Below are 13232 nucleotides of genomic sequence, written 5' to 3' on the forward strand. Positions count from 1 at the left end.
TTCCCTTTTTCAGGTGAGGCCTGGTTATTGTATTGAGAGGGAAGAGGCTGTAGATGATTCAATAATACAGATGCTTGATGATGTTGTTTTGTTGATGCTGGTTTTTTGTGATAGGCCTTTTTCACTGAACTGCCAGTGGATTTTCAGGAATCTTTCAATTCAAATTCCAGAACTTCTGTTCTAAACTGTAGTTTGAGTGATTTGAGAGCCCTGTCAGTTTACCTGTCTCTACTCTGCAGAACTGGTGAGTTCTTGGCATGTCCTGTCCTCTTGGTCCCGTGCTTGCACAAGCCATAGGACCTGCTGGACACACCTCTGGGCTTAGGCGCACTCCTTTTTGTGGGAAACTAGAGCAGGCAAGGCTGCAAACCAAATCTCAAGCTGACATTATAAGAATGCAGCTGAAGTATGAACCTAAAAAATACGGTGTTCTCATGTCCATTAATTTGGATGTAAACACTGTAAAATACTTAGCAGAGCCACTTTATAAATTTGGATTTTCACTTCCAGAGCTGTTAAAAGTGCTGGTCAATGGATTTTTTAATTTACACATTATTCCTATCCAAGAAGCCTGTGTTCAGGCAGAATGCATTGTTTTCTCCCATCTAAACCATCTATTTGTAAATACATAAGCCACAACTTGTATTTGCAGATGTTGCAACTTGTGTTTGATACCACAAACCAATGCTTTAGAAGTAATTGTGGAGTTGAAGGCTGCTGGGAGAAGGATGTTGAGAAGGCAAGGAAAGGCCAGAATGTGATGCCACCCTGTGAAAGGAGTTGCACCTTTGTGTCCTTAGCACATCAGCTGTATACTCCACTCAGGCTCAGCATATTAGGCAGAATTCACAGTCTCTCAAATTAAAAGACAGATGTATACGTTTTTTAAAAATGCTTTGTGGAGACAACCTGTTTTGTAATATACACAGCAAAGAAAGCAAGAAATTAAATGAGATCAAGTTTGTAGGTTACAACATCTCCCCACTGCCTTAATCTGGCATTTTCACTGGGATGCCTGTTTTGCAGGCAATTTAACTACAGCAAGAATTACCAGAGTCCCTTAGACAGGTGTTCAGTCCACTCCACTGGTGATCATCTTTTGCCAGCCCTTAAGTACTGTTGGACCTTTCTAGAAAAAGTCCAGTCTTTCACACAGGACTTGATTCTCAGAGTCTCTTTAGTCATTTCTCTTGGCCCAAGAGAGAGTTTTTCTTCCCTGCTGCCCAGTACTGGCTCTTGTATGACTTGCTTGCAGCCAGTGCTGTCCATGTGAGGATTGAATGAAATTGTAACTTGCTGTCCTTGTCTTGCATGATCTTGCTGGACAGAGCCATACACAGCCACACGTTCACAGGGAGGAGCAGGGATAAACTTGAAAACCCTGAGCTGCAGAATGGTGCATGTGATGTGCACTGATGATGTGATCTCCATGTTCTCTGTTCTCAAGGAAACCTAAGTCAAACTATAATCCAGACATAAAAAAACCTGCCTGTTAAAAATCACAACTCTTCACTGTCTTTTTCTACCAAGGGAAGGTCCAGCTCTCCAGAAATGTTGAAAAGAGTATTTAGGTGCATTATCTCTAAGAAAATGAAATGTATATAGTGATCAGATAAACAGATTTTCAAATTACAATATTTTGGTGTTCTAAAGTCAGGTTGAGATTGGGAGTATTGAAGTTCAGGAGTTATTTATTCCCAAGAAATGAGAAACTTCTGCATTCCACATCTAATACTGGTAACTAAAATTTGTGGTCTCTAAATAGTTAGCTGTTTTGGCACTTGCTGAAAAGAGCCTTTTTTGTTGTTTTTCCTTTTCCTGTAAAATTGATTAATCGTTGCATTTCTTTTAGTTCATTAGATATCTTTGCAGAGAGATTTAAGAACTTATTTTTTTCCCTAAAATTGAACAAGGTCCCCTGGCAAGGTTGATGCTTGGAATTATCATCATAGAACAAATATATGGCATCCCTACCTCAGTGTTTTATGTGTTCTTATATCTGTAAGTTATTTCTAATTATTTGATAATTAATGAAGAACCTCTTCATGTATTTTGACAATAAAAATTATGTAATAATATTATTAACTGTTATGATAATGCTGTCCAGTGTTGAACTGTTGCAGTGAAAGAGAGAAAATCACATGTTTTCAGCAGGAAATAGAAACTATTTGACCAGCATAAGAAAAAATAATGTCCCAGCAAATGGTTAATCTTACTTGGACAAAGGATACCCTTGCAATGCAAAATGCACACTTTTCTTCCAGTTAAATCATTTAGAAAGCAGAATTTATATCTTACTATCAAGTAGTAAATTGAAATGTCAGTGTTCTGTTTTGTTCCTGAAACTCTTCTTTGAGCTGACTCCTTCTGACAAGATATTAACAGTGCTCAGAAAGTTGAAAATATTTTATTCTGTGAAAGAAGTATTTACCAAATGTCAGGGTGTATTTTAGCTGGCTTTGCTCTCGAGGTATAATTCATTTTTTTTTCATCCATTTCATGCATTCCCTATGAATTTTAGCAGCAATCCATTCTTTAGAAGGAAAAAACAAAGTAATTTGTGCTACCGAGTACAAATGCAGTTTGCTGTTGGTGCATTGAAGTAACTGGTATATATACATCAGGAATCAAATACATTTTACTGTCTGCATGTTAAATAAAGTTGTGTTTATGTTGAACTGCCACTGAAGGTTTCCATCTGAGCAGAGTCCTTTGTGTGCAGCTCTGGCTCGAGCGGGTGCATTGTCCTGCAGGCTGCGCTCGGGCTGACGGCAGTGCCCGGGATATGTGCTCTCAGACAGCTTTCATGGTCAGAGTGCTGTTTGCCTTCTATTGTCTGCCCCCTAAAAGAGAGTGTACAGCTGCTCGTGTTTCTTCTCATATGTGTTATTTGGGTTGTTCTTTTCCTTTCGTTTACAGACAAAACTTGCCAATGGCACTTCCAGTATGATTGTGCCCAAGCAAAGGAAACTGTCAGCAAGCTATGAGAAGGAGAAGGAGCTCTGCGTCAAGTACTTTGAGCAGTGGTCTGAGTCTGACCAGGTGGAGTTTGTGGAGCACCTCATCTCCCAGATGTGTCATTACCAGCACGGGCACATAAACTCATACCTCAAACCCATGTTACAGCGGGACTTCATCACTGCACTGCCAGGTATTTCTGCAGGCAGAGGGAGCTTGCTCCCTGTCTTTCAAAAAACTATTCCGTTCCACCCTACCCTGCTGGAGAGGTCTCATGTAGGGTCAGTTTGCAAAACAGATAATAGCTTTTGAATGAAAAGCTCTATACCAGTATGAAATGTCATAATATTTTAATTTGTATTCCTCCTCTGTGTCAAGGCATGATCTAACACCATCATGGTTTGTCTAGGAGTAAATGAAAGCTAATCTATGTATTATAAGGGTAGTTATCCCAAGCCACAGGGCAGGTAGTTGTGCTTTTAATGCCCACAACGATGCATGAATAACGAAAATTTTTTAAATTAAAACTACTACTCTTTTTGGTTGCTCAGCTGAGGTTTTGCCTTTTCTTATTTAGATATTTGTCTCTCTTTCCTACTGAAATAACTTCCTGAAGCCATTGCTTTGATTATGTGTTTATTGCTAATAGCAAATGGAGGGCATAAGAGCAAAAGATGGAAGTATTCTGTTTTTTACACCTTTGTAGTGCTTTCTATTGAAAATATTAGTCCAGCTGTTCTAAGATGTGGCATTGGACAGATCTCACAAAATGCACACATAAAGTAGTGTACATGCAGTTTTATATCAGCCCTGTCTTACAAACTGGAAAACTAAGGTAGTGGAAGATCAGATATATACAGCAATAGAGTTTCAGAACCAAACAGAAATTCCTGGCTCTTTAGCACATATTTTTTTAGACCATTAGCTTGTACCTCTGTAGATAGATAGATAGATAGATAGTTAATGGATTAGCATTCCCATGTCATAGGTCCTTAGTTTGAGAGGGGCCTGAGTAGGAAGTGGTACAAGTGATGTCTCTAGACAGCCAGTTGAAGAGAGGTGTTTCCTGCCAAAAGCTTCTTCTGTGAATAAGTGCTGAACTTCTGGCAATTTGATCAGTCCAGTCATTTGATCATTCTTCAGAAGGGAGTTCTCAACATGAAATATAAATTCTAGCCTTGAAAGACAGGAAAAACTATGTTTAACTGTGAATTGTATAAAGCATAAAGGCACTGCAGGAGTTTTGCTAGGAAGTTAAATAGGTAGACTCATTGGATTTTAAGCTCATTGTGCCCAGTAATCAAATAGCTGTTGTAGCATTAAAAAAAAATCTTAGTTATGCTAAGTACCTGCTTTATGTTAGTTTTTAGTAGTCCAATGGCAATAATCTCGTGTACTTAGAGCAGCATTATAACTTGTGGAGCTGCTCTGTTTCAGAAAAATACAAAGTGTTTAGAAACTGCATTGGTTTCCCCAGTTTTAAAGTGGAAGTGTACATGTAGTTACATACACAATTTTTCCTGGTCTTTCTCCACGGAACCCCATGAAATCAACACATCTCACTGCACTTGGTTCATTTCTTCCTGCAGCACTTTTTCTGGGAATTTTGGGCAGGTGCTATAAATACTTCTAGAGACATTCCACATTTCCTAGCCATACCATATTTGTTACTGGTCTATTCACAGTTACCCAGGAAGCAGCTAATTTTACTCAATCAGAATGCAGAATAAATAGGAATCAACCAGCTAATATGTGAGTATTTTAATAGTTGAGGAAAATGTGTGTGTAAATAATGTATGTGCATCAATTTGCATATTTGCAAAATATTCCTAGTGAGTATAGCTCCAAGGGAGAAAATTAATGGCTAGGAATTACACTGCAGTCTGTGCAGGATGTCCTGAGTATAAGCAGGTTCTGATGAGGGGAATGGGAAGGGAGGAAGCTAAGAAACTGCCTAGAAATGAGTGATGAAGCTAAAATTCTAAATTAAGTCATATAATGAAAAAAACCCCTAAACTCTGTAAGTATTTTTTAGCTTTCTGAAATTCTCAAGTGTTCCGTACTCTGGTTTCATTTTTACTACTTCATTCTCTCTGCTGCTCTCCCCCTTGAGTGAATAAAACAATAAAGCTACTTCAAAATCATGAGGCATCTTATCTCTGTCCTCCTAGCACAGTCCCAAAGAATGAACAGAATTACAGGTAGTTTTAGATCTTGACTATGTTTTGCTAATATAGAGTAAATTTGGCTCAGATTATTTTCTCAGTGCTTCGAAAAAAAATAGGGTTGTTTGAAAAATACAGCTTAACTGTGTACTTAACAAAGTTTGTTCAGTTTCTGAAAAATAAGGCTTCTGCTTAGCATTTTCAAGCTGTTTAACATTTTTTATGAGGAAAGTCATTTTGATAAGGATTTCATGTGTGAAATAACTGAAACATTCTTGTTGGTTTGGAGGGCTGAAGGGCTAATCGTATTTCACATCCATTTAGCAAAATCTTCAGTGAGCAGAGTTTTCCCTTTTTAAGGAAGCAATGCTTTGTTAGATGCATGCCTCAGTGAGTTGTGCTGTTCCTAAGAAACAAAATAATAAAATAGAGTTTGCAACCAGGCCAAAATAGCTCTGCCCATCCACTTATCATAAATATGAGGAGGAAAGTCCAAAACATTAGTATTCTTTTGCTGCAAAAGGTCAAGTAGCAGTGGCAAAGGATGACTTAAGGACATGGCAGTAGTTAAAGCACCTCATCATAACCAAGATCTAAAGAACAACTGCTGCTGAAATGGAAAGGGCACATGGGTGAAGATTACTGTGCCCAGGTGTTGCAGTATAGCCCTGCTTCCTAAAGCCACCGGTTGTTCCCCATATATAAAATGAATTCATCCTGTGATGCTCCTAAAGCCACCTGTAAGGATGCTATGGAGGCAGGCATTTGTAAGTGTCCTGGTGGATCTGTAAGTGTCTATGAGCCTGCTGGAAGCAAGACAGACTGGGGAATCTGCCATTTCCACACCAAGCTTCAGGAACAGGGCAGCAGGATGTCCATGTCTACCCTGCCAGTTGTGGAATTCCTGCAAATTCCAGTTTATATTCACTAAACTGTTGTCTCCCTCTTCCCACAATTTGCTGTCAATCTAGATTTACAAACACTTTTTTTTTAATAGTGGTTGTACATATCTTTTCAGATTAAATACATAATAAAGGCTGATGATGCTTTTATTTTGCAGGTTGACATCTAATTTTGCATCTCTAAAGATAAGAAATGTCAGACCTCTTTCTCCACTCTCTGGTTGTGCCTGGTATCATTCACATGTTTTTTCTACGTAAAGACTGAAGCATAAAATGCTGAGCAGAACATCTGACCCAAAGTGTATTCTAAGTTTAGTATATTTGAAAGCAGCAGGAGGAGGCATGCTGAATTGTCTCATTTTCATGCAATGGGAGATACTCTTGAGATCTTTTTGTTAAGGAAAAAAAGGTTGGGCCATTTGTGTGTCATTAACTCTAATCAAAGTCAGCTGGTTGCACCCAGTTTGGGTTTTACAATGTGACTGTAAAAATGTACTTACTGCCTTTTCTTTCCCTCTCACAAGCAGGGCCTGGTCTTTGAGACTGTTGTTTTAAAAGCAAGAAAACATGTATTTAACTTTGTCCCAAATGTGAACCAGAGGCGTGTAATGATTGGCATGTAATACCAATCTGCCATGCTTCATTTTTGGTTGGACTGAACATTATGCCTGAGGGATGATGTGGTCCAAACTTTCACAAAGCATATGAAATTTAACCTGTGAAGTGAGATAATCTCTTTGTGGTGTATCTCAGTGTGAATTAAACAGCCTTCAAGAGATGCTGTATTTGCACCAACTTCTCATTTTAAAGGCATTGCGTTTTTCTGAAGTCTTGATTGTGATTGAATTTGAGGTGGTAAGGGCACATTTTTACTGACTACCTCCATCCAGTTAAGAAACATAGCATAACCTCCCCTACATAGAAATTAGATTGAGCTGCTTGGTGCTAACCAGGCAATTGCTTTAAATTTCACTCCAGTCATGTTGAAGTAAAGCCAGTACTCACTCTGGGAAATATTTGCAAATGGTATTATTTAGGTGCATATTTTTCCTTCACCCACTAAAATAAATGAAACTGGCAAACCTGCTTCACTTTCTTCTTACACAGCCTCTCCTTCCCTCTTGATGTCCCTGTGCATCTGCATATCCTTCCCTCCCCCCTGTCTAAAGGTACCACTACCCTTCAGGGCACACATTGGGAATATATATTTTTTTCTTCATTACATTTAAAAGCTACTGCTTTAGCAAAAACAGCTTTTGAGCCGTTGCAACATGAGAACAGCTGTAGCAGTGAGATGAGAAATGGTCCTAATATAGAGAGATTTTGGGGGCTGCATTGCTGAGTTGGAAATGCCATCCATAGAATATCCCCCTAGTGCTAAAACCCATCGAAATAGATTGGAATGACTTCTTGGATTCTTTATTATTTTTAATGACTTGTTGTGCTATATCCAAAGGAAGTTGGAGAACACTGCTCACTCCTGAACTTAGCCTCAGATGCTCTTCTGTGCATTTGGTCCAGCTCTACATGCAGAAGAGGAGATGGAAGGAGAGTGTATCTCTGTACTAGCAGGGGGAGTTGTTTTAAACTCTGTGTCTGGCCAGCAAATAATGTTTTTCTGTTGTTCTCCTGCAGCTCGGGGATTGGATCACATTGCTGAGAACATTCTGTCATACCTGGATGCCAAATCTTTGTGTGCTGCTGAGCTGGTGTGCAAGGAGTGGTACCGGGTGACGTCAGACGGGATGCTGTGGAAGAAGCTCATTGAGAGAATGGTCAGGACAGACTCACTGTGGAGGGGTTTGTCAGAGAGGAGAGGATGGTAAGCAGACTGAATCTTCACCTTTTGCCCCCATTCAGGACAGTAGGGGCTGTGTGTTTCAAACCATATTTGGGGAGTTACTCAGCACTGAAACATCATGTTGGTTCCAAACCTGACGGTTGGTTACACCAAAAATCAGGCTGGGGAGTTAGGGCATCATTTGGCTGTGTGGCAGTGTGGGTAATTTTTTCCTCAGCTTCCTCATCTGATCATGCTCTTACCCCACTGTGACAAGTGAGATATACGGGCTGAGATTTTTACACCCAGCTGTCATTCAGTTCAAATTAAGAAGCTGCGTGTGCCTCCGGGGAACCTTAAACCGGTCAGCAGTTCAGAGCAGAAGAGCTTTTTCAGGAGTGGCAGTGGGGGAGCATGTGCTGTGAATTAGTTCTTTCCTGATAGGTCTGTTTGTTTTCCTCAGCAGATTTTCACTATTAGATATCTGTTTAATTTTCAAACTGGAAGCTGAGGGTAGGTACCACAGAGAATAGGGGACTTTAGAAATGCAGATAGATTAGTTAATAATCATCTGTAATAGCCTTACTACAATGTAGGTCTCACTCAAGTTTGAAGCTGCTCTGCTAACATTTCATTAGAACTTTCTCTCTCAGGGGTACAACCTTTAATACATAATTTTCTTTTCCAAGGGTGTCCCTAGGATGTTGGCAGAAGGGAAACTGGGTATGAATATTTCATAAACAAGATAAAAGTGACAGCTCAGGCATTTTGGTTGCTATTAAAAAGAAAAAGATACAGAGTTGCAAGCAAAGACCCCTGGTTTATGGTTAATTTTGTTATACTCTTTGTCTCAGGAAGTAAAGGCAAGTAAATCAGGATTATGAGACATTCTTTAAAAATAAATACTACTTTGATCTGCTTCCAATAGTGCAGTGTCTGTAAAGAGTGTAAAATAAACACAAGCATGGCAGTGGTAACTTTTGCATTTGTTTTAGTTACCTTGTTCTCTCCAGGACTTTCTCCCTGCTGTTGAGGTCTCCTAAGAGGAGCTTGAGAGGTCATTTAGTCCTTTTCGTTTCCCACAGGCAGAGACAGGGTTTTTTTAAGTCATCCCAAATCTTTGTCTTACTTGTTCTTAGAATCCTCTACTGATGGAGATAGATGGATGGATGCCTGGAAATGGAATTCTACCGTTTCACTATTTTACTCTCTCTAACTTCAGTGTTGGAGAGGTGTTCCTGATATCTAGAGGTGTTCCTAGATAAGGCTGTCTTCCTAGCTGCAGTTTGACTTACGTTTAACCTGCACAGATAAACAGGACAGTTTCTCATTCTCCTTTTTGCAGTAATCTTTCCTGTGTTGGAAGATTTCCATGTTTCCTGTGTTTTGGCTGCACTAGCCAACCATAATGTGTTGTCTTGTCCTCTTAGTGTTTTTGGTTTTCTCTGTTTAGACCCTTCCCAATTACTCTGCTCCATTCTTGGAGTCTGGTGTAATCAGCTGAGTGTCTTTGCCAAGGCGTCACTGGGGTTTGCTCCCTCCACACTTTAGAAATAACATTAGCACCAAATACTTGTCATACAGACACATTTCTAAAAGACAGGTGCAAAATTTTGCTTCTCATCCCAAGGACAGTCACCCTGTTACTGCACCTCTTCTTCAGGTTTGTGCTGTGTGCTGGAGGTTGCTTTGACACAAGAACGAGTTGTGCCCCTGTCATTCAGATTGTGTGATGAGCAGATAGAACTGTGTGGTTGAGATGCAGATAGGAAATACCAGTGCAATTGCATCTCTGCCATATAGAATGTTATAGCTTGTAATCAGTGCTAGCTCTGTGCATGGCACAAGGAGAAGACTAACTGGACAGTTCAGAATGATGGATGACTGGTGTTGTTTTGTTACAGCTCCTCAATCTGCACATGAGCTGTCAGATTTCAGCATTTGCAGCTTGTGCTTTACAACAGAACCACCCCCCTCCATTCTGCAGCATGGCAGCCTTCACTGGCGGATTGTCAGGGAGCAGTAAGGGTTACACAGATTTAGAGAAATATAAAACAGAAGCCCAAAATCTGGGCATGCTTGTGTCCATCTGATTGAATTGGCTGGTCATCAAAACCTGCAAACAATAGTTCCTTTTATCCCAGAGCCACAGCACAACAACTACAGGGATGCCATGGAAATTCCAAGCAATCCTTCAGCTGAACAGTAAACAACTGACTCTACATGCAGCAGGGCACAACTTGCAGGTAGCAACCAGACTTTGTGTTACATTAGCTAGTAAAGTTAGAAAGAATAAAAAGGTTTATAGCCACATAGGCTTGTACACAGGATTTTCTAGATCTGCCCCAAGTCTTCCAGGATGTCTCCGAGGTATTCTGTGCATCTCCAAATAAGTTTTCATCTTGCTTGGCCAATAATATTAATTTTCATGAATGCACTTCCAGGCTGGATCACAGTAAATAGGCATCGGTGTAGTTAGTGCTTTGTCTGCATCCATGTGTGCCATCTTCATGTGTTTATTCCCATAAGCATGTTTGCTGGTCACTGTGTTTGAAGAAACAGGTAATTCCTCTGTCCAAACACGAATCACCTTTCTCTCGAGTTGCACTTAGAATACTTGATTTAAAGAAGTATCAAAAGTTCTTTTCCTGAGCATTTGTCATTTTGTTTGTCCAGTCCTTTAGTTAGGTACTGCCTTACAACCCAAAGATTTTGGTTCATTGTTGTGATCTCTCTAGTTCTAGTGCATCAGGGCAGCTAATGTACAGTCTCTGAAATGAGTTTTGAGTTTTAAAGGACAGGAAGGAAATGCACAAGGAAGTATTGAACAATTAATTATGCTGTAATGGATCAAGGGAGGGAGAAGTGGAGAGCTGGCCCAGTGTAAACTCGGTGCCTCTGATGCCAGGATTACACTCGGAGGCATTTGTGCCTCTCTCCATTTTGTGAGGCATGTTGCCAGGCAGAGCAGCAGTTAGTACGCCCATGGTGGGGTTTACTAGCTTCCACACCGTGTTTGGTGGCTTCTTAACTTCAGGATGAGGAATTAAAGTTTTTTACACAGCAGGCAGTGATTGCCGTTTACAGATTTTTTTGGTAACAAAACTCTAGCTTGGGATATGAGTATTCCAAATCAGTGTTGAGATGAGGGAGGCACCACAGATGAGGTGTTGCTTACCAAAACAGAATAGTAGCAGTAAAATGTCCGTGTACCCAAACTGATACTGTTCCTGCTCATGCAGATAAAAGCTAGCCTTGAATGCGTAGTGAATTTAAGGATTCCTTTCCTTTCGTTTACTTTGCATGCTTTATTTTAAAGGTGACCTCTGACAATGTATGTGAGTATTGCAAGCATGAACCATTGTTAGCCCTTACTGAGCTGAATGGGCCCATGTCCATAACAGAGAATTTATTTCCCTTCTCTGACTTACGAGACACAGATTTTTCTTGGGTATTTCAGTGTTAAAATAGAACATTGACATGTTGCAGGGCAAACAAACAAGGAACCATCCCATCTTAGTAAATTAAGTTTGACTATGAATCTGTCAGCAGTGGTTACCCATTTGTAAAATGCCAGGAGAACCTTTCTCCAAAGTGCTGAAACATGATTTGTGCTCAATGGAAGTATTCTTTGTCTTCCAGGGGGCAATATCTATTTAAAAATAAACCTCCTGATGGAACTGCACCACCTAACTCCTTCTACAGAGCACTTTACCCCAAAATTATACAGGATATAGAGGTAAGAAACAGCTGCTAGATGTGGTGGTGTTTCACTGTTGGTTTTTTAGTTTTGTTTTCTTCAAATTTTCCTGATACATTCATGATGCTGGAATTCTGGGGATATTCCACTGCAGTGTAATATTTCATTAAGACTGACATGTCTGTGTTTGTCTGGAGTCTGTAAATTTGGGACAGTTATAAAAGATCCTGCTGCTCCTTTAGACAGAGGGTGAGCTGGATTGTTCAGTGAGCTGTTTGCACGTGGAGTCTCCACACTTTGCACATCAGATATCACAGCGGCACCGTAACATCTTGGTTTTCTCTGTTCTGCAGTGCTTTGTTCCTCCTGGTGCAATGAGACCTAATAGGCTGTTACAGGAAGATATCAAGAACTGAGGCAGGGAGAAAGTGCATTTCTAAAGTCTGCAATCCTAAGACTCAGGGAAACAAGAAGCAGCTGAGCATGTTTGCCTTGCATTTAGTGTGAGCAAAATGGCATGTTCTGGTTGTTTCCTAATGGCGAAGCAGTGCTGGGGCACTGCTGTGACAAGTTTGTAAAAGCACTTAGAGCTCAACTGAGACTTTCTCTTCAGTTACTTAGCTGTTGAGTCACAGGAGGCTAAAGGTTGGAGACAGAAAAAGGCTTTTAGGTTACTTCTTCCTCGCCATTCCCAACAACACAGACCAGTTTAGCTGTGATACGTTTTTCAAGCATTTGTCTGTTTAATTGGTTTTATTACACGTATTCTAGAAAACAGTTACATCATTGTATGGGCCTGATTGCAGGTAAAGGTGTAAAGAAAAGTGTCTGCTGCCTTCTCAACCAAACAAAAAAAAAGGGGAGCTAGTTCTGTGCTTTTTTTTTTCCCCTACATGTGTCTCCTGTCTCTCCTGAAGACAATAGAGTCGAACTGGCGGTGTGGAAGGCACAGTTTACAGAGGATCCACTGCCGGAGCGAGACAAGCAAGGGGGTTTATTGTTTACAGTACGATGATCAGAAGATCGTGAGCGGCCTACGAGACAATACTATTAAGGTGAGAATTCTCCATCATGGCATACTAATGGCTTGGAGTGCCTATGCCATACATAATAGGGTCCTAATTTCAGTGACACCTACCCAGTCTCTTGTTAGTAACCTAGCCTTCTCCTTCCTCTTCCCCCATCTCCCACCTGCACAGCAGGCACGCCTCTTTTATCTGGCTGCAGAGACCCTGTTTTCAGACAGGCTTCGCCAGCAGAGTTTCTGTCCAGCAGTAATTACAGGCTATGTAATTATTGGGCCCTGTACCCTGATGAGAAGGGTAAAACCAATATTCATAGTAAAGCCAGTAATATCAAAGATGTCAATGTATTGCACCAAAGAGCCTGTAGAAGACTCTGCAGATGCCACTAAAGGTGTTCTAAGTGCACTGTGGAACATATGCTGTAGTAAAAAACAGTCTAGTCAAACCAGTAAGTGCTGAGAGATGAAAGCCTTACTGAACTGTCCCTTTTTGAATGTCTGCTGTCTTAGATCTGGGATAAGAATACATTGGAATGCAAACGAATTCTCACCGGACACACGGGTTCTGTCTTGTGCCTCCAGTATGATGAACGGGTGATCATTACTGGATCTTCAGACTCAACAGTCAGGTGTGTGCTCATGAGTTGGACCTTTCTGTTTGTCTCTTAAGATTTTAGCTTTGCAAGCTGCTGAAATGATCTCT

At 40.4% G+C, this 13232-nt stretch overlaps 1 protein-coding gene across 7 annotated transcripts in view; it reads left to right on the plus strand.

Annotated features, from left to right (window-relative positions):
* The window catches only part of BTRC (beta-transducin repeat containing E3 ubiquitin protein ligase), a 113894-nt gene that overhangs the window by 87580 nt on the left and 13082 nt on the right, over nucleotides 1-13232 (plus strand). For all 7 annotated transcript variants that reach the window (XM_063405447.1, XM_063405449.1, XM_063405450.1 and 4 more), the window contains 5 exons: nucleotides 2920-3151; nucleotides 7661-7847; nucleotides 11448-11544; nucleotides 12423-12560; nucleotides 13040-13158. In XM_063405447.1, coding sequence (XP_063261517.1) covers nucleotides 2920-3151; nucleotides 7661-7847; nucleotides 11448-11544; nucleotides 12423-12560; nucleotides 13040-13158 — 773 coding nt within the window. The remainder of the gene's footprint in view (nucleotides 1-2919; nucleotides 3152-7660; nucleotides 7848-11447; nucleotides 11545-12422; nucleotides 12561-13039; nucleotides 13159-13232) is intronic.

The sequence above is a fragment of the Prinia subflava genome, chromosome 9, assembly GCF_021018805.1.
Source record: "Prinia subflava isolate CZ2003 ecotype Zambia chromosome 9, Cam_Psub_1.2, whole genome shotgun sequence".
NCBI lineage: Eukaryota > Metazoa > Chordata > Aves > Passeriformes > Cisticolidae > Prinia > Prinia subflava.